This window comes from Emys orbicularis, chromosome 3 (genome assembly GCF_028017835.1).
Source record: "Emys orbicularis isolate rEmyOrb1 chromosome 3, rEmyOrb1.hap1, whole genome shotgun sequence".
Lineage (NCBI taxonomy): Eukaryota > Metazoa > Chordata > Testudines > Emydidae > Emys > Emys orbicularis.
The window spans coordinates 208,041,630-208,060,112 of record NC_088685.1 but is presented as its reverse complement, the minus strand read 5'-3'; the positions used below and the strand labels follow the sequence as shown (position 1 = coordinate 208,060,112).

Genomic DNA, 18,483 nt, shown 5'->3' with positions numbered 1-18,483 from the left:
AGGTTATTTCTCTCTTGTTGAGAAAAAGGGACACAGAAGTCTCACATGTATAGCCAATAAGCAGATGGAATAACCAAGATGGGTATTCATTACCCTGAACAGAGATCCACACACAATGAAACTCCTTCTTGGGTGTCTTCCCTACAGGTGAATTCAGTAGCTTGCTAGGAATGTGAGGCTTTGTCTTCACTACCCGCCGATCCGGCGGGTAGCAATCGGTTTTTCGGGGATCGACTTACCGCGTCTAGTGAAGACGCGGTAAAATCGATCCCTGATCGCTCTGCCGTCGACTCCGGAAATCCACCTCGGCAGGAGGCGGCAGCGGAGTCGGCGGCAGCGCGGCAGCGGTCGACTTTCCCGCGTCCTCACCACTAGGTAAGCCGACCTAAAATACGCAACTTCAGCTACGGTATTCACGTAGCTGAAGTTGCGTATCTTAGGTCGGAACCCCGCTGCAGTGTAGACCTAGCCTGAGAGATTAAGTCATCATGGATGATCATTCTGCTGCCCCTACTCTCACCTACCTGTTTTTTCCAACCCAAACTCTTCATAAATCACGCACTATATGCTTGGGTGAAAAGGCAATCCTGACAACTGTCACCCAGATTCTGTTCTCAGCTACCCCAGCATAAAATGGAGCTGTTCTGGCTTTACGCTGGTGCATTTGAAAACCGAATTTGGCATCGTCTCTCCTAAATCATGGCAAATCAACAGAAATTAAAGCACTGCAGTGAGTGAGCAGACTTTCATCCTGACTAATGTGACATTCGTTCTTGCATGCAAGCTTGATAAGAATAAAAAATAGATCAAACAGGTTCATTGGTAGTGGAACACTGATTATTGTCTGCATAGACTATCACAAAGGGCCAGATTCAACTCCCATTGAAGTCAATGGAAAGTATCCCATTGAAGTCAATAAAGTTGGAGAAAGCCCAATACGTTTTAATAACCCAGGAACTAACAATAACAGACAAATGAGTAAATTGTTTTTATTTTTAAAACATCTCTAAAAACATATACCTACACCCAATGAATTATTTGTAATAACAATCCTCAACCCCCAAACTTATTTTCCTCAAAGGCTGTTCCCTCTGCATAATTTGCATTGGCCAAGTTAGAACAAGTTTGACCAGCTGCCTTTAAATCTTAAGGGTCAACCAGAAATCTCTACAGGGAAATCCGAACTCTTCTGTGCTGCGTCATCTGACACTTTATCTCTGCAGTGACTCTTCAACAGGCAGAAGGTCAGTGCTAGAGCATGTTTGATTTTGTTCTTCAAAAACCTTTTTCTTAAAAACCTTTGTTTTAGGATGTCACTCGAATGTTAGTGCACATTCTGTGTTTAAATGAATCGAGAAAAGGATACCTAAAATGGTCTTTATTCCAAGAAAACCTCTCAGTAGGCAGAGAGCATAAAACTTTCGAAAACCCCTTTCTTATACACTTTTGTGGCTCACTAGAGACCGGTGCTATGAGATTATAACTAGAGACCAAAGGGAGTTGATGATTTTAGGGGTTGTCTTTACCCTTTCATCACCTCATTTGTCAATTTCCAGACTAATGAATTTTTCCCCTTTGTCTGAACAGCACTCCAATAACATTTTCCAGACTTACCCTCAACTTTCTCTGCCCTTTATTCTCTCTGAAGAGGTATCTGTAACCACTAACAACCCTCTCTGTCACACTGTACCTGAATAGCAAGTGTGATACAACTTTTGCCCCTGGGTCTTGCAAACCCAGAGTTTTCACACCATCTGTTACAGTAAGTTAGGGAATAAGAGAAATGCTTAATGATTACTATAATAATAATCCCTAGCTGTTATACAGCACTTCTCAGCCATAGGGCTCAAAGTGCTCGACACAGCAAGTCAGTATTATTATCCCCATTGCACAATGGGGAAACTGAGGCAGAAGACTGTGCAATGACTTGCCCAAAGTTATGCAGCCGGCCAATGGCAGAGCGGGACATAGAACCCGTGTCTAAGCATGGTGTTCTTTATAGGTAGGGTGAGCTACGTTTCAAGGAAATAAAGGACAGATGTGGGAAAGTTAGGGAGATAATTTCCCCCCCCCCCGTATGTTTTACTGATGATATAAAGCAGCAGTTCTCAAACTGTGGGTCGGGACCCCAAATGGGTCACGACCCAGTTTTAAGGGGTTCGCCGGGGCTGGCGTTAGACTTGCTGGGGCCCGGGGCTGAAGCCCAAGCCTAAGCCCCACCACCCAGGGCTGAAGCCCTTGGGCTTTGGCTCCGGTCCCCCCACCCAGGGCAGTGAGGTTTGGGCTTTAAAAAACAAATAACCAACCCCGACATTTGAATCTTTCCCATCATTGCGGCCAGGGTGACCAGACAGCAAGTGTGAAAAATCGGGACAGAGGGTGGGGTGCAATAGGCACCTATATAAGACAAAGCCCCGAATATCAGGACTGTCCCTATAATCGGGACATCTGGTCACCCTAATTGCGGCTGCCATGTGGGCTGTCTCCTGTATGCCCTGCGCTCCCGGGGACGCTCGTCACCGGTCCCTGGGCAGGAGGGACGGGTGTCACCCTAGCTATAAGACTCCTGGGTGGAATATTGCCTCTGCTTGAAGGCCAAGGGGCGTTTTGCCGCGTGGGGCCAGGATTTCCTCCTTCATGCTTAGCAGACAGAGCCTTTGTCACCTGTTCTGCAGGTGGGCCCTGCCCCCAGCTGCCTGCTAGGAAAGGGCCATGAGATACTGTGGACGATTGGAAGAGCGGGGTGGGGGTGGGGAAGGGGAAAAGCACAGCTGTGCTAACCCCCCCCCCCCCCCCCCAGAGCTGGCCCGCCCCTAACCTCGCCTGGGGGTTGCAAAACTAGCCTCTCCCCCGCGCGCGCCACTCATTCTCCTCCCGCTGCACCGGCCGCCTCGCGCCGGTAGGTGGCGCTGCCGCCCCGCGGGCAGGCCGGTGACCTAGCCTAGCGCGGAGGAAAGTTGGGGGCCGAGTCAGCTGGGGAAGGAGGAGGCGGCGGCGGCGGGCGGGCAGCGCGCTCGCGGCGGGCGCGCGTGTATATAGGATGTGCCGCCGCTGCATGGCTCTGTCCGCCGGCGGCCGCGCCAGCTGCCTGCTCGCCGCCCCTGCGCGCCGGTGACTGCCTCGCCCGGCTTCTCCCCGCCGCTGCCGCTCGCCCCGGCTGCAGCCCAGGCTCCTGCCCTTCCTTCCTTCCTTCCCCCGGGGCTGCCCTCCTGCGGGCAGCCTCCATGCGCTGCCCATGGCCGGGGCACAGCCAGGCGTCCACGCGCTGCAGCTCAAACCCGTCTGCGTCTCCGACCTCCTGAAGAAAGGCACCAAATTTGTCAAGTGGGACGATGTAAGTCGGCTCTTCCCCCACCCCTGTCCCCCCTTCCCACGCGCGTCCCTCCCCCCCCGCTCCCACGCGCGTCCCAGCCCACTCCCACGCGCGTCCCCCCAGGGCTGCCCTCGGGCGGCGGGGGAAAGGCAACGTGCAGACCGGATCGATCCATGGCTCCGACCCGCACATGGAGCGAGCTGCATGCGCGCTGCATGCCATGTACCGCCCTGGGATGGGGATGGGGGAAGACAGGAGCAGCCTCACCTTGTTTTAAACCTGTTCTGTGCTAACCCTCTGGGGCAGAGCTGAGAGCGGGGCCCGCGTCCTTGCAGCGTGTTGAATTTCATATTTTTTTTTTTTGTGGGAGGGAAGAGGATTATTCCTCCAAAAAAGGGGAATCCACATTTGGATGCAGAGGGTTTGGTGCTAGCCCCCGTGTGTGGTGTTGCCTCGGAGTGAATGGATTTGTTTCCAGAGGGCAGAGCGAATGTGTGGTCCGGGAATCGACACCGGTGCAAGCACATATTAAAAAGTTGGAGGATGATTCTGGGAGGAAAAGAGGACAGTTTAAAATGGAGGGGGAGCAGGTTGACAGTATGGCTTTATTTCCATGCTGGCAGTGAATTATTGTTCCTATTAATATTAGCATAACATATACGCTAGTGTGTGCACCTTCATATATATTATTTATTGTAACCCTTTGACATCTAAACTGTCACGTCTACTAAAACTTTTCTGAACTTTGTCTCCCTTGCATCTATCTGTTCTTTCCATTTCACTTCATTCACTGTTATCTTTCCCCTCTCCTGTGTCTCTTGGTTATGTTGTATTCCATCTAATTCACCCTGTATTACCCTATGTTGTTATATATGGTAATATAAAGTGTATTCTCTTTGCTTCTATTCCCTTCCTCTTTCTTTCCCTGTGTTCTCTTTCCATAATGACCACTTTCTCAGCCCCTCGCTGCTTTCTCCTGTCTTCTTCATTCCCACTCTCTTTATGGACTCTTCCCCTTCCACCTTGTGACCTGAAGTAGGCTAAAAGCTTGTCTTTTTCACTAATTGAAGTTGGCCCAATAAAAGCTACTACCTCACCTGACTTGCCTCTCCACCCTCTATCTCACGACCTGTGCATACACACTCTTGCATCCCCTACATGAAGAACATCACAGGTACCCACTCCCCTGCCTTCCTCCGCAAACGTCTCTCCACAATCCTTGACTCCTCCCAAAATCTAGATGCATTCAAGCCTCCCCACAAGCCCCCCTTCTCGCGCATTCTTGTTTCTGCAACACAAAACGCACGCACATCCCTTCAATCCAAAATCACACACCCTGGCAGGGTCCCTTCCTCCCCTGAAACATCCGATACTTCTTCTGTCTCTTCATCTCAGCATTGCTACATTGTGTGGGAGAGGGGTAGCTCTGTGCTGCCCCCTGCACGGTAGCCATTTAGCAGTTGGGACTTCTTTCTCTCCCTATCGGCTGTGCCAGGGACTTCTTCAGAGACCGGGTAGATAGCATTCTCCTCTCCCCACCCCCATTGGGCCACCAGTTATGGGTGGGGAGGATCTAGCACCGGGTGGAAGGAAACAGAGGGGACAGGTTCACTGCCAATCCCATCCCTCAGTGGTTGCTCCTGTGGTAAAACCTCAAGGGTCCCTGCCCTCCACACACAGCTAGAGAAATGGATACCCCACCAGGGTCGGTGCTGAAGTATGCACAGAGGCAGCATTGTGATGAAAGTATATGGGTTGGACATAAAGGAGAAGCCACAGCTTGAATGGCAAGAGTCGTTGATAAGAACTAGTTTTCGAGATCTCCCTTTATACTAGCTCAGCTCTCTCTCTCTCAAAAAAGTTCTTGCTGTAAAGTTTACTTCTCTAGAGACATGCACAGTAACAGCTAGTGGGACTGCCGAGAGAGAGTGCAGTTCACCGTTCCAGTTCTGTTACGCAGTATCACGTTACCATTGCTCTCAACCTGTCAAGAGACCAAAGGTGTGATCCTGACCTTCAGAAATGTGTGACAAACGCTTGCAGTGAGGGATGCAACACCAAAAAATTAGGAGGGAAGTCTTGAAGCAATGGGGATTTACTTATTAAGGGATTCCTAGACGCTGAGTTTCATGGCTGTGCCAATAATTTACAGTAATAAACAGTGACATAACACCAGGGTCACATAGTGCCTGAGGTAGATTTGGATCTAAAATGAATAATTCACTTGCTATTCAGGTTGAGTTGACACCTCTGAGTTCTCACTCATCAGATTTGCCATATTGTAGATCACAGCACAGTCTCAGCTGTGTTTTTTGTTTTTGGGTTTTTTTGGTAAGCAATCTTGCCAGCAAATTCACAAACCACATATACGCTGAGGGCAAGTTAACAGTGATTTACACTCTCCAGGTGAAGAATCCGAGGAGTTCTCAAACATGGATTAAGTGTTTTGCCTCTTTTTCCTGACCCTCGGATGTGTAACTGTGGCAAGAACAGAATTCTTTGCAATATCTTGCTGATATTAAGTATCGGGGGGTAGCCGTGATGCATCTGAAGAAGTGAGGTTTTTACCCACGAAAGCTTATGCCCAAATAAATCTGTTAGTCTTTAAGGTGCCACCAGACTCCTTGTTGTTTTTGCTGATATTGTTACCTTGAAAGATAGGGCTAAATTATCTGCAGATAAAACTAGCTGATGGAGTTAAGTCTGCAGAGAATTTGGTCCTTGGTTTTTATTTGTGAAGGCTATTACTGAACCGTTATTCAGAAATGTCTATAGGTGAAGAGATGCACTTTGTGAAAATGGAGTCTTCCTGTATAAATAACGTACAGGGTGTTTTTATCTAATTATAACTATATATATATATATATATATATATATATATATATTAATATTATATAGACTAAATGAAACCGCCAACAATATTAAGCATGAAGTTTGTTAGCAAAAACTGACAAAGGATATAAATCCTAAATCAAGATTATCATCATAGATTCCCCGTTATATCTGGCACATATGGGTCCCCCCCAATCCTGCAACCTCATATGCAAGAATTCTTTATCAATGGGGTTCTCTGGGTGATGAGGGTTCTCTCAAACGTATATGAATGTAGGAATCGGGCTGAGATTATCTGACACTGAGACACCTGCCATGGGCATAACATTGTGAAATAGTTTTGAGCCTTAACTCTCTTTTGATTTATTTAATTGCAATTTACTTAGTATGCGTACGTGAGAGTTTTTTCCCCCCCCTTTAATATTTTTTTTTATCCACAATGCCTCGTTCCAGCAATGGAATTATCCCAGGAAAAAAACATTTTAGTGGAAGTGAACCTAATTTGACACTCTGTAGTATGGGACATTTCATGCAAATGTATGTTTAGTGACAACTTAAAGTATCTGCTACCTAGCCAATCAACAGAGACTTTGGAGTCTTTTCCATCTAGCCTGTTTGCCTGTATTCAGATTTTTTTTTTTTTTTTTTTTTTTAAATGAGCATCATTGACCTGAGGCTTTATGGTCTAAAGTGTGAAAATGTGTGTGTGTGTGTATATAGAAGCTCCTTTGTGAAACAATAGGCCATAATAATGAGGATACATAATATGTTAAACTTACCATGACAATAAAACATAATAGACCATTATAGCTACTTTGGATCCATTGTCTAAACATAGTGGATGTGCAGAGAAGTTAAGCTCATGCACCAAGGTTCCTTATGAAATATTTGTTGGGTGGAGGCAGGGGAGAATACTTCTCATAATCAGCTTTTGTAGGAGGAGATTTTCAAAGGTGCTTAAGGGGTTTAGGAGCACAAGCCCCTTTGACTATCAATAGGATGTGTGCTCCTAAACCCCTTAAGTGATTTTGAAAATCTCTTACTAAACAAATAATTAGCTATTTCTCTCTCTTACCCCCTTCTTCCTCCCATAGATGAATACTGGTCCTATTTGTAAGCAGAGACAAATTCTCACTGAATTCACAAGTCAACAGAACTTGGTCCTGGAATTTTAGTTTATTTTGGCCTCCCCAAAGCACCTGAAAACAACTTTTTGTGTGTGTTTGGTACAACCCTAGGAATCTGATTTGGAAAAGATTTGATCCACTCCTCTGTCAAGACAGAATTATCCCCTACCTATGTTTTTCCCATACAGCACATTTTCCTTCTGTTTTATTTCTCTAATAGAAAAATGACCCTATTGACTTCTTTCCACATCTCATAAAACAAAGGCTCTTCCTCAGCAAAACCTTGTGACTTGTACCAAGTTTCAGCCCAGAGCAAAATTTTCCAGATGAGTTATAAGCCACTGAAAATAGCTTTCTGCAAATGGGAGTGCTGAAAGGGTTTTACCCAGAGTAGCACTTACTGGCTATAACACAGTCACACAATGCGTTGGATGAAGAGTAAAGCAATAGCTCTTAAAGAATTAATTTAGTACTTCTTTGAATGATGCTGGGGTGAGATTGAACGGTGCTGGATTGCTGGCAGAAGCAGTAGTAATGCAGGCTTTTAAACTCACCCACCAGGGTGCTTGGAACCTGGCCTAGAGCAGCTATTCCTAGGTGTACAGAGGGCAGTTCGCTTCTATGTCCATCTAGTAACTTTGCTGAGACCACTAAGAAGCGCAACACATGTAGTGCTAAATGTGTGCTGTGGACCCTCATCTACTCGTAAGTGCAAATCGGTCACCTACACGCCTCGTATAGGGTCTGATCCGATGTCTGTGGGAAGTGTGTAGGTGATCTCAATTGACTTCATTGGACTGTGCTCTGAGCAGTGATAATCTTCTGTCAATTTAGACCAAGTTTAAATCCGTGCAGTCTACACAATCGTAAAGTCTGGAAATTCCATGTGTTCTGCAGGGGATTTCCTGTCCTGTATGTTGAAATCCAGTTAAAATCTTATTTAAATAAAAGAGAATACGCCTCTATCCTATGAGACAAGTGGAGTTCTCATACACCAGGATTGCAGGTGACTATAATATCCCCATAGCCATCCACTTTTCCATTGAAGGATTTTTTTGCCTTGTGACTCATTATAGGGGGGCCTGATTGTTAGAAAGGGCTGAGCACCTTGCCCTCCGAAATCGGGATCCTTTAAGCTGTCTCAAGTTAGGTTTCCAAAAATGAAGGGGAGCAGAATCACGGGTCACTGAAAATCTTAGCCTTTCGTAGCGGGGAAAGAAGTCTGGATTATTCAAGCATTGGTTTGACTGCCAGTGCTGTAGACACGCTGGTGTCCTTCGTTCCCAGTGTTGGACAGTTACCGTTTCAGGAAGAGGGAGGTTTACAAACTGAATTTACTTGGGCCACTCAACCGTAAATCAAACCCAAGGTTTTTAATAATTCTTCCTTGGAGAGTTTTAAAGCAATCTTCAAAAGAATTGCGTTCACTGAAAAACGACAGTGAAAGGCTTTCCAAAGTCCACTTTGTTTAGGAATAGTGCAGGGGGAGGGGCATGATAAAGGCAAATATATTACTAGCTGGGTGAGTTAAAGAAACCGGAGTACAAAGGATTTTTTTTTTTTTTTCCCCTCATGAGGTTGGTGGAGGCAGAGCTCTGCCCTGGCTTCGTGTGCATAGCTGCTGGAACTAGGGGAGCTGGGGTTGCTCCCTGGCTTGAAGTGGTTTCCATTATATACAGGGTTTACAGTTTGGTTCAATGGCTCTCAGCACCACCACTATATACAAATTGTTCTAGCACCCCTGATTGTGTGTAATGGTTTCTGCTGTGTGGCCCCAGCAGGAACAGGACAGACATAGCCAAGGTAGCACCAGCCCCAGAGCTAGGACACAGTTTAACTGGTATTGTCTAGTGGCGGTAATTGGCATGCCAAGGCAGGTTAATGGAGTGTTATATGTTAAAAAGTGTATTTGTTTTCAATTCTCACTTAAAGAGTTTCTTATCTTCCCGAGTGATAATATGTACTTTATATAAAGGCTTTGACCAGGTCTTTGCTGCTTATGCTATTTACTTTCGCTTTCAAGTGTAGTCTACCAGTAAGTAATGGAGAGGTTATATTTACCAGGAACGCTGCCTAAATTAGACGACTTTCTGGCCATAAAACTGGAACCCAGTTTGAACTAAAAATGTAGTTATCAGAATTGAACTGTTCCATGCGCAGCAGCATCCAGTGGCTAGGGCACCAGGCGGGAAGTCAGGGGCAAGGTAGTCCAGGGTGACTAGTGAATTTTGAGTGCCGAAATTGAGATACCTTAAAGGGGTCTTATCTTTAGGAAGGGCTGAGCACTCACCTCTGAAAATGAGGTTCTTCAGTTTGTCTCAGGTTGACTCACTACTCACTCTTAAATCTTGGCCCTGGGCTCTGCCATTTCATTGTTTTATGACCATGGGCAAGTCACTTAATCACTCTCTGCCTCCATACCCTCATCTGTAAAATGGGGTAAATAGCTATATCCTATCTACTCATCACAGTAGCACCTGAGCCCCTCAAAACTAATGGATTTTATCTTCACAATACCCCTGGGAGGTAGGGAAACGTTATTCCCATTTTACAGGTGGGGAATAGAGGTGCAGACAAACTAAGTGCCCACGCTCACCCAGGAAGTTCTTAGCGAAGTCAGAAATTGAACCCAGAGTACTGCAGTAGACTTCAGAAGGACCCATCTGCTAGACCAGTGATTCTCAGCCAGGGGTATGCGTATCCCTGGTCTCCCAGGGGGTACATCAACTCATCTAGATATTTGCCTAGTTTTACAATAGGCTACATAAAAAGCACTAGTGAAATCAGTACAAACTAAAATTTTATACAGACAATGATTTGTTTATGCTGCTCTGCATACTATACACTGAAATGTAAGTTCAATATTTATATTGCAATTGATTTATTTTATAATTATATGGTAAAAATGAGAAAGTAAGCAATTTTTCAGTAATAATGTGCTGTGACACTTCTACAAAAACAACAAGGAGCCCGGTGGCACCTTAAAGACTAACAGATTTATTTGGGCATAAGCTTTCGTGGGTAAAAAAACCTATGCCCAAATAAATCTGTTAGTCTTTAAGGTGCCACCGGACTCCTTGTTGTTTTTGTGGATACAGACTAACACGGCTACCCCCTGATATGTGACACTTCTGTATTTTTATATCTGATTTTGTAAGCAAGTCATTTTTAAGTGAGGTGTAACTTGCGTATACGCAAGACAAATCAGATTCCTGGAAGGGGTACAGTAGTCTGGAAGAGCTGAGAGCCACTGTGCTTGATTATCTTTACCCAATTTTATAAAATGCTTTTGAACTTGGTTGGTGACTAGTGCTGTGTGATTTGATCTGGGAGAATTCATGGGCCTGTTTGTTTATTTTAGAGTCTTTTTCAGAAGATTATCAAGAACATTAGATGTGTTTATTATACTTTATAAACATCCAAATAAATATGTACATGTATCAAGTATTATCAGTATGGCTAAGTAGAAATAAATAAAACAAACAAACTAGTTGTGAATACTTGCCTGAGAATGTATTTCTCCCTTGAAGAAACTTTCAGATGTGGTTTAAATTGTTGGCTCTCATATAGCTTGTTTTATGTTGGCATTTTTATTTTTTATTCTGTCCAAATCTGTCACTACTGTATATTTCTGAGACCTCAGAAATGAATCAACATTGCTCTGCTCTTAGATATATTCAGAGATTAGACTTTTCCTTCTTTCAAAAAAGAAGAAAAATATACTCAACTGAACAACTTTGTTTTTTCCAGCCGGTTTGGATTTGGAGCTTTTTTGAGTCCAACATGATCAGGTTTTTTTATTTTATTTTTTTAAAATTATATTTAATCTGCAATGATCGGACCAAATATAATGAACAAAAATCAACTAGGGAAGGATACACTGTTATCTAAACTAGTGGGGAAAATGTAGTAGAACAGTTCTCTTGTAACGCAAGAAGATAATCGGATACTGAATTTAAAAAAATCATATTTCAAATGTTCAATCAGCTAATATTTCATCACAGGATAAATTCAGATCTTATTCAACTCCATTGGAAAGCGTTCATTGACTTTTGTGGGACAGAGATTTGGCCCCAAGGTTATCTTGTAAAATGAGCAGCCTCTTATCCCAAAAGGTTATGAAAATGATTTTCAATTCCATATACAGCCTCTACTACTTTAATATCTGACCACCTCACAATCTCTTTTTATATTTATTCTCACAACATCCATGTGAGATAGGCAAGTTCTATTTTACCCTCTTTGCAGAGGGGGTACTGGGACACAGACAGGCTAAGTGAATTGCCTAAGGTCATACGGGAAGTCTGTGGCGGAGAAAGGACTTGACGTGAGGTCTCTGAAGTCACAAGCTAGTGCCTTAAGCACTGGACTATCCTTCAAACAGCTATGCCAAATAATGATGAAAGGACTGAAATCCTTATCTGTTTTAATCTGGTAAATAAAAGTTCTGTCAGTAGAATTTCATGTATCATTATGTTCATTGTGCAAAAATGCTTTCTTTTAGAGTTGGGGAAAAAAACAGAGAAAAACTGTGGCTATCAAAATGTGTCAGCCTCATCTTTTTGTTAGCTAAAACACTTCAAAATGGTCACTGAATTTTTTTTTTTTTTTTATTTACTGAAACAAGATGGGTTATTTTTAAATGAAAAACTTGTATAAAAGTTTTGATAACATTGACATTTTTATGCAATAAATTGCAGTTTAGAGAAAAAGAAAGTTTGTTTGAAAAAAGTTCTAGTTAAGGAAGTTTTGACCTGCTCTACTTTCTATACAAAACTTTGTTTTAAAAGAAAAACATTTTTTTTAAATGAATTTTTTGTTACTACAGTCAAACCACATTAAAAGACCATTAGTAAGGTTGCAAAATCAAGCAATCAAAAGCTAGGAAATGCCAGAATTAAGATTGCCAGTGCAACCTTTAATTTGGTCCCTTGTGCGTATGCTTTTTGATATAGTCTTTAATTACATAATCACATACTATTTTCCCACAGGATTCCCGGCTCATTCATTGCACAGGATGGATGGTAATAAGATTGAATAAATCAGCAACAGTCCTCATTGTTCAGTGGATGGCTCCGTGGCTTATTTACTGCATACTGTTCAAACCCTGTGCTGAAGACACAATTATTAGTTTCTTCAAGGGCTTTTCTGTGGCACTCCTCACTGTTGTTGAAGCACTCAGATACTACATCAATGAATTAATGTTCACAGTGCCCCTATGTGGTGAGGGTGTGTTGTTCCCATTTCAATCCCCATCCCCAACACTTGTTTAGCGAAATGACATGAAGGGGCATGTCTACACTTTGAGCTGGGTGGGTGATGCCAGGCTCAAGGAGACATCCTTGTTCTAGCTCTCAGCTGGCTCGCACAAAGCTAGTGCACTAAAAACAGTGCGAGCTGCCCTGAGTACGTACCCGCTGGAGACTCTAGGCATGGACTCAGGTCAGGAGCGACGGAAGCATCCTGGGGGGTGGGGAGGAAGGCACTGGTGCCTGAACTGTGGCCCCGTGCTGCCCCTTCTTCCCGCCCTTGCACCGCCCCTTCCCCGAGGTCCTGCCTCTACACCGCCACTTCCCCCACCCGAAGACTCTGCCCCTTCCACTCGCTCCTTTAACCCTTATGGCCGGCCGGTTTAAAGGTGATGGGGCCAAGCCCCTGTCCCGTTCCAGCGCCCCTGCCTCAGGGCAGTTAGCCCCTTCTGCCATTTACGTTGCCATGGCTACACTCTCTGTTGCATGTGCTAGCTCCCTCCGAGCTAGTGCAAGTATATCTCCTTGAGCTGGGAATGACACCCCCTCCTTGACATGCAGACATCGCAGAAAGCTAGGGTGAGCATTGCCCTAACTCTGCTCCCACTGAAGTCCTCCATAAAGTTCCCACTGACTCCAACGGCGCAGAGAAAGGCCAATACGGAGCATCTTTAAAAATCCTACTCTTAATATTGCACTTTTTAAAACAATTAAATAAAAACCACATTTCTTCAGTAGTGCAGGTTTGTTCCATTTTGTTACCGCCACTCAGTTACTCCATATTTGTATGTTTAAAAAAAAAAAATACTCTGCCGAAGATAGCTCATCTTTCCCCTCCCCATGTTTTGAAAGCCCATATTGTAGGGTCCATTCCTTCTCCAGCTGAAGTTGTGACGATTTTGCCATTGTCCTCAACAGAAGGAGGAACATACCCTTAACACATACGCACGAAGCAGAGTTAAAAGGGCGGCCACAACCTTAACTCTGAGTTGCTTGGCTTTTGTGGCTTTAAAATCTTAACGTTATGTTAAGATGGAGATTGCTGAGGCGTTTAAATAACTTGATTTAAAAAAAAATCATTTATTTAAATCAGGAATTTATTTTAAATTTATTTAGAAGTCATTTAAAAGTTGCAGTAGGACACACTTTAGAGGAAAATTTATAATGCACTAAAAATGTTTTTAAACATATAGTTTTAAATGCCCTTCCTGATGCAGTATCCTAGGGCTTGTCCGTGTAGAAAACTTGGCCTGCTTTTAGCTATACTGTACTGGTGTACTAGTAGTTGTACTAGTATAAAAGTGCTTATACCACTATAACTTATTCCTGTACGGGAAGGGGAGTTAATTATACTGGTATAAGGTGCCTTTATACCGCTCTAACTGCATCCACATTAGAGGTTATAATGGGATAACTATTTTGGTTTTAAAAAAAAATCTACACCGATAACTGTAATAATTATACCAGTACAAATGCTGTATGTGGGCCTGGCTTTAGCGGAATCTGAGGGGCTTGTCTACATGAATGTTTAGGTTGTGGCAAGTTGGAGTGTGACTTTACCCCACACTAGCCTGCTGCACACTTCTGTCCTTGGGAATCCTGGAGACATGCATTAACAGTTCGTTGAAGTGCATTTATCTAGTGCTTTTTGACACTGGGAAGCAATCAGCGGGGTCCATACAGACAGTGCAGCAGGTGAGTGCAGGGTAGGTTCACACCCCAGCTTGCAATGAACTAAACATTCATGTAGACAAGCCCTTACAAAACTGCTATAGGCGAAAACCAAAATATTGGGAGATTAAAGCCCTGATCCTGCTGATTCTTAAACAGGTGCATAATTTTACTCCTGATCTTCTGTCTGCTGCTCTTGTGCTTAAAGCCATCCATCCACTTTTGTAGCATTTCTCATAGGACGTGTCTCAACACAGAAGTTGCACCAGTAAAAGTTTTGGCAGAATGCATTCACGTTGGGTCGTTTGTGCCATTCAGCGTATCCACCCAGCATCGGGCAGTAGTGGCAAAAGTGTGGTGCAGTGTGGGTAGGCATCCCACTGTCTTTGATTGTGCCTCAGAGGCATAAAATCTCTTTACAACAATGAAAAGTCACTTAGGTTTTTCAGTACACTAAAAATTACAGTGAACTTTTTTATATACACAGGCCCAAATTTTCCAAAATGGGAACCTAAAGTTATGCTTCTAAGGGGGGAATTTTCAAGTCTCCTGAATGACTTATGAGCACAAGTCCCATTAACTTCAAACTTTGATGGAGGCGTGTAGCCTGGCTGGTGCATTTCAGCTTTCTTGACTTCTGTAAATGCAGTATGTCAGGAGGTGGTGTTGGTTGCAAATACAGCACAGGACTAGAAGAGTGTTTTAAGTGTGAAACTTCTTAGTGGAAAATATCTCAATGCAAAATGTGAAATTTATACTAACCATGCAGAAACTACTTAAAGAAAATAGTCCAAAATGTCTGTTTGAGCAATTCAAGGCTATAAAATTGGAAGAGTGTAAAGAACTAGCGACATGTAAATAAAATAAAAATCTGTTTTTAATTAAAAATCAGGATTTTTTTTTTTTTTTAATCCCTCCAATGTTGTATGTACTGGTCTGTCAGATCGGGTCCATGCTGCTGTTGAGCTTTTTATTTCAGGAATTTGCAGAGGAAGTCCATCAGAAGCCAGAGCTCTGCGTGGCAATAGTAGGCAGAGGGTGGTATTTGAAGCTGCTAACAATTTGTGGTCATTTTGTGGCCCGGACTTGTTGGCTAGACGTTGCAAATCTGCTGTGCCTTTCTCTGCTTTTTGTTTTTCTTCTTCTCCACCCTCGTCTCTCTTCCCCATCCCACATCTTGATTGTATTCTTGGAACGTCTCCATGAACGTGTCAGCATGCAATGTATTGGTTCTTCTGTTTATTTAGGGCCAGATGTTCAAAAGAACCCAGCTCCCATATTAGGTACCTAAATACGTGTTTGGCTTTCCAAAAGGGACACCTATTGTTCTCAATGGGAGCTGCTGGGCTTTGAGTACCTTTTTTACAATCAGGGGCCTAAATGGGAGTTGAGCTCTTCAGAAATCTGGTCCTGAGAGACTGTGCTGAGAACAGCCTCTTTGTTCACTTGTGTGAGGATATAGTCAAGCAAGCCTCGTCTTTCCTTCTGTTGCTTTATTCTCTGTCCTTTTTTGTGTGTGTTGGATTCAATTGGGGTGGGGAAGACATGAGTTTGCCCCCTCCCTCTTTGTTTGTCCTTGGGTGTTTTTCCTTTGTAGGGGTGTCTTGTTTACCTGGATGGAAGGCAATTGTATTTCGTACACTCCTAAAGTGCTTTTGTGTCTCCTTTGTTTTGTTGTTGTCTTTGTAGGTGCGGATGGAAAACCGCTGCATTTGGGGAGGTTGGGAAATGGGCCAGTAAACTGAATGAATGAGTTTGAAGATACTCCTCAGGATGACTTGTAGCAGTGTGGGGTGCAATAATATTTTATTTGTAAATATAATACAACAATTGTATATGAAATATTTATCTTCTAAGTCAGACAATTTTTTTTTCTTTCAGGATTGGAAGGGACCTCAGGAGGTCATCTAGTCCAACCCCCTGCTCAAAGCAGGACCAATCCCCAGACAGATTTTTGCCCCAGGTCACTAAATGTCCCTCACAAGGATTGAACTCACAACCCTGGGTTTAGTAGCTCAATGCTCAAACCACTGAGCTATCCCTCCTATGGGGTTGACCAAGCTCCTGATGCACTGATTTAGGTTCCTCATTTTCTTATATGTAAATATATAGGGAGTTTTCATGGGTTTTTTTCGATTGATTCCCCCCCCCCCCAATAAAAAGCTACTTGTGAGTCAATACTTGACCAGAAATAGGAGTATGGCTCTGGATGAGAGCTCTTATTTTAGAAACAAGAACATTGAGACAGTCTGAACCCAGCCATTGCTGCTGTCACTCACAGCTGACATAAGGGTGACAGAGATCTGTAGACAAAATTTTTAAAAAGTCCGATACAGTAAATAAAAGTTCTATAGGGCAGGTACTGTCTCTCTTGCTCTGTTTATACAATGTCTAGCAGAGTGGGGCACCAATTTTGGTTGGGACTTTTATGTTCTGTTGTAATACACATAATAAAATAGTCTGTCATATCAGAGCAGTGCATTTAACATGAAAAACAAGAGTAGAAATTGTTATAAATTAGTATCAGAGCAGAAATAATGTTCTTGTAGCAACTCTTGCTTTTGCATTTACTGACTTTAAAAAAAAAAAAACTGCCGCTTTAGCACAGCTTTTGATTTTGTATTCTAATAAAATTTCTACTCTACTCAGAAGCTTTAATTAAAGAGACTATGTATAATTCCTCTTTATGCATCGCATGGTGCAGATTCCATTTTGTCACCTTATGGGGATTGGAGGCTTTGGTGCAATTCTTTTTGTGGCACTACGAAGTCTGCTGAGTATAGCTGGCATCCCACTGCCCGAGACTTGAAAAATCGGACTTTGACAGCCGTATGTCGTCCGCACAGATGCATCCAAACAGCTTTTGGATTTAAGCAGTTGATTTGGAATGATTAACCAGCAAAACTGATTAATCTTAGACATAATCTCTTTATGCCTGTCGTTCCCAACACCTCCGCCCCCTCCAAATGTCCTCTGTGCCTCATCCTTCAGAGGAGCAACTTGCGTCTCTTTTCCTGTGCTGTCAGTTTACGTACAGACGGCACAAAAAATGTCTAGAGGTGGGCTGAGGAAAGGCAGTTATGTGAGGTGAATCATCTCTTTTGGAAAGGAACAGATTTCAGAACACTTTTATAGTACTTTACGGATACTGACATCCACTCAATCTCTTCTTCATTAGGTTTGTTTTACACTTATTTTCCATTGCGTCTAGTACATGTGTAACACAGATAGACCTTGGTTATTGGCGGGCGGGACTGAACCTGGGACCTCTGGAGCTTAGTGCATGAGTCTCTACCGCATGAGCTAAAAGCCAACTGGCTCTTAGCTAAGGCTGTAGAGCAGACTCATTTTATCTTTCTCTTGGTCTCGGTGCCACTACATGGGACAGAACACCACAGCCAGAAGGGGTGTGATTTACACAAGCAACCACATTGGACCCTTTGGAACTGGGAAAGACCCCGATTCAGGAAAACAATCCAGTGTGTGCTTAAGCCGATCTTTATTCAGCAAAACATTTAAGCATAGGTGTAAGTTCTACTGAAATTTAAAGTTAATCAGGTACCTAAGTGCGTTGCTGAATCATAGCAAAATATTTTGTCTCCCTCCATACTTTTTAAATTTGTTATGACATCTTTTGCTGATACACAGTACCACTAGTGGTTTTTTTTTTTTTTTTTTTTTTTTTTTTAATGGATCAGACTTTCCCTTCAGTTGACTGTCAAAACACTTGTCTTAGGACACTTAATGTCCTAGTGTAGTTTACCAGACAAATTCCACTGCTTGTGGTCTATGACTTTAATGTTCAGAGAGAGAATTTCTGGTTTTCATTTAACAAAATGCTAGCCAGCACATTTTGTGTTTTGTTTTCTTATTACTGTCCACCTTTCCGTAGCTTCTTTCCCTCAATGTTTCCCCTTGATCTTACATCTGAACTGTGGGTGACCTGTGTTGTGCTTCTCTGAGTTGAACTGTAATACTTTCAGGGCAAGGACATAGTCTTCTCTCATACCTTTACCTGTTATTTGTTGAATTAAAGCGTTTTGTGCAGTAAGGTGCTACTGAACATGAGTAAGGGTATTTGAATCTGGCATTATGTGCTTTGTAAAGCTGACATAAAGTACTCCATAAATAATCATGTCCCCAAAGCAGATAATGTCACATGTGAGTTAGTTTTGTCAGGTAATCCTCATGAAGGATTGATGCTGCATTCCTTGTACATCCACAAGAAACGTAGAGTTTGGTCCTATAAAGTATATGTCCTTATGCCAGGATGAAAACTTCTTCACACTTC

The 18,483-nt window shown here is 43.2% G+C and overlaps 1 protein-coding gene across 1 annotated transcript in view; it reads left to right on the top strand.

Annotated features, from left to right (window-relative positions):
• The first annotated feature begins 3,235 nt into the window (after positions 1 to 3,235).
• Positions 3,236 to 18,483, top strand: part of PLCB1 (phospholipase C beta 1) — a 633,260-nt gene continuing 618,012 nt past the window's right edge. The window contains exon 1 of the mRNA XM_065400502.1: positions 3,236 to 3,334. Within this exon, the coding sequence (XP_065256574.1) occupies positions 3,236 to 3,334 (99 nt within the window). The remainder of the gene's footprint in view (positions 3,335 to 18,483) is intronic.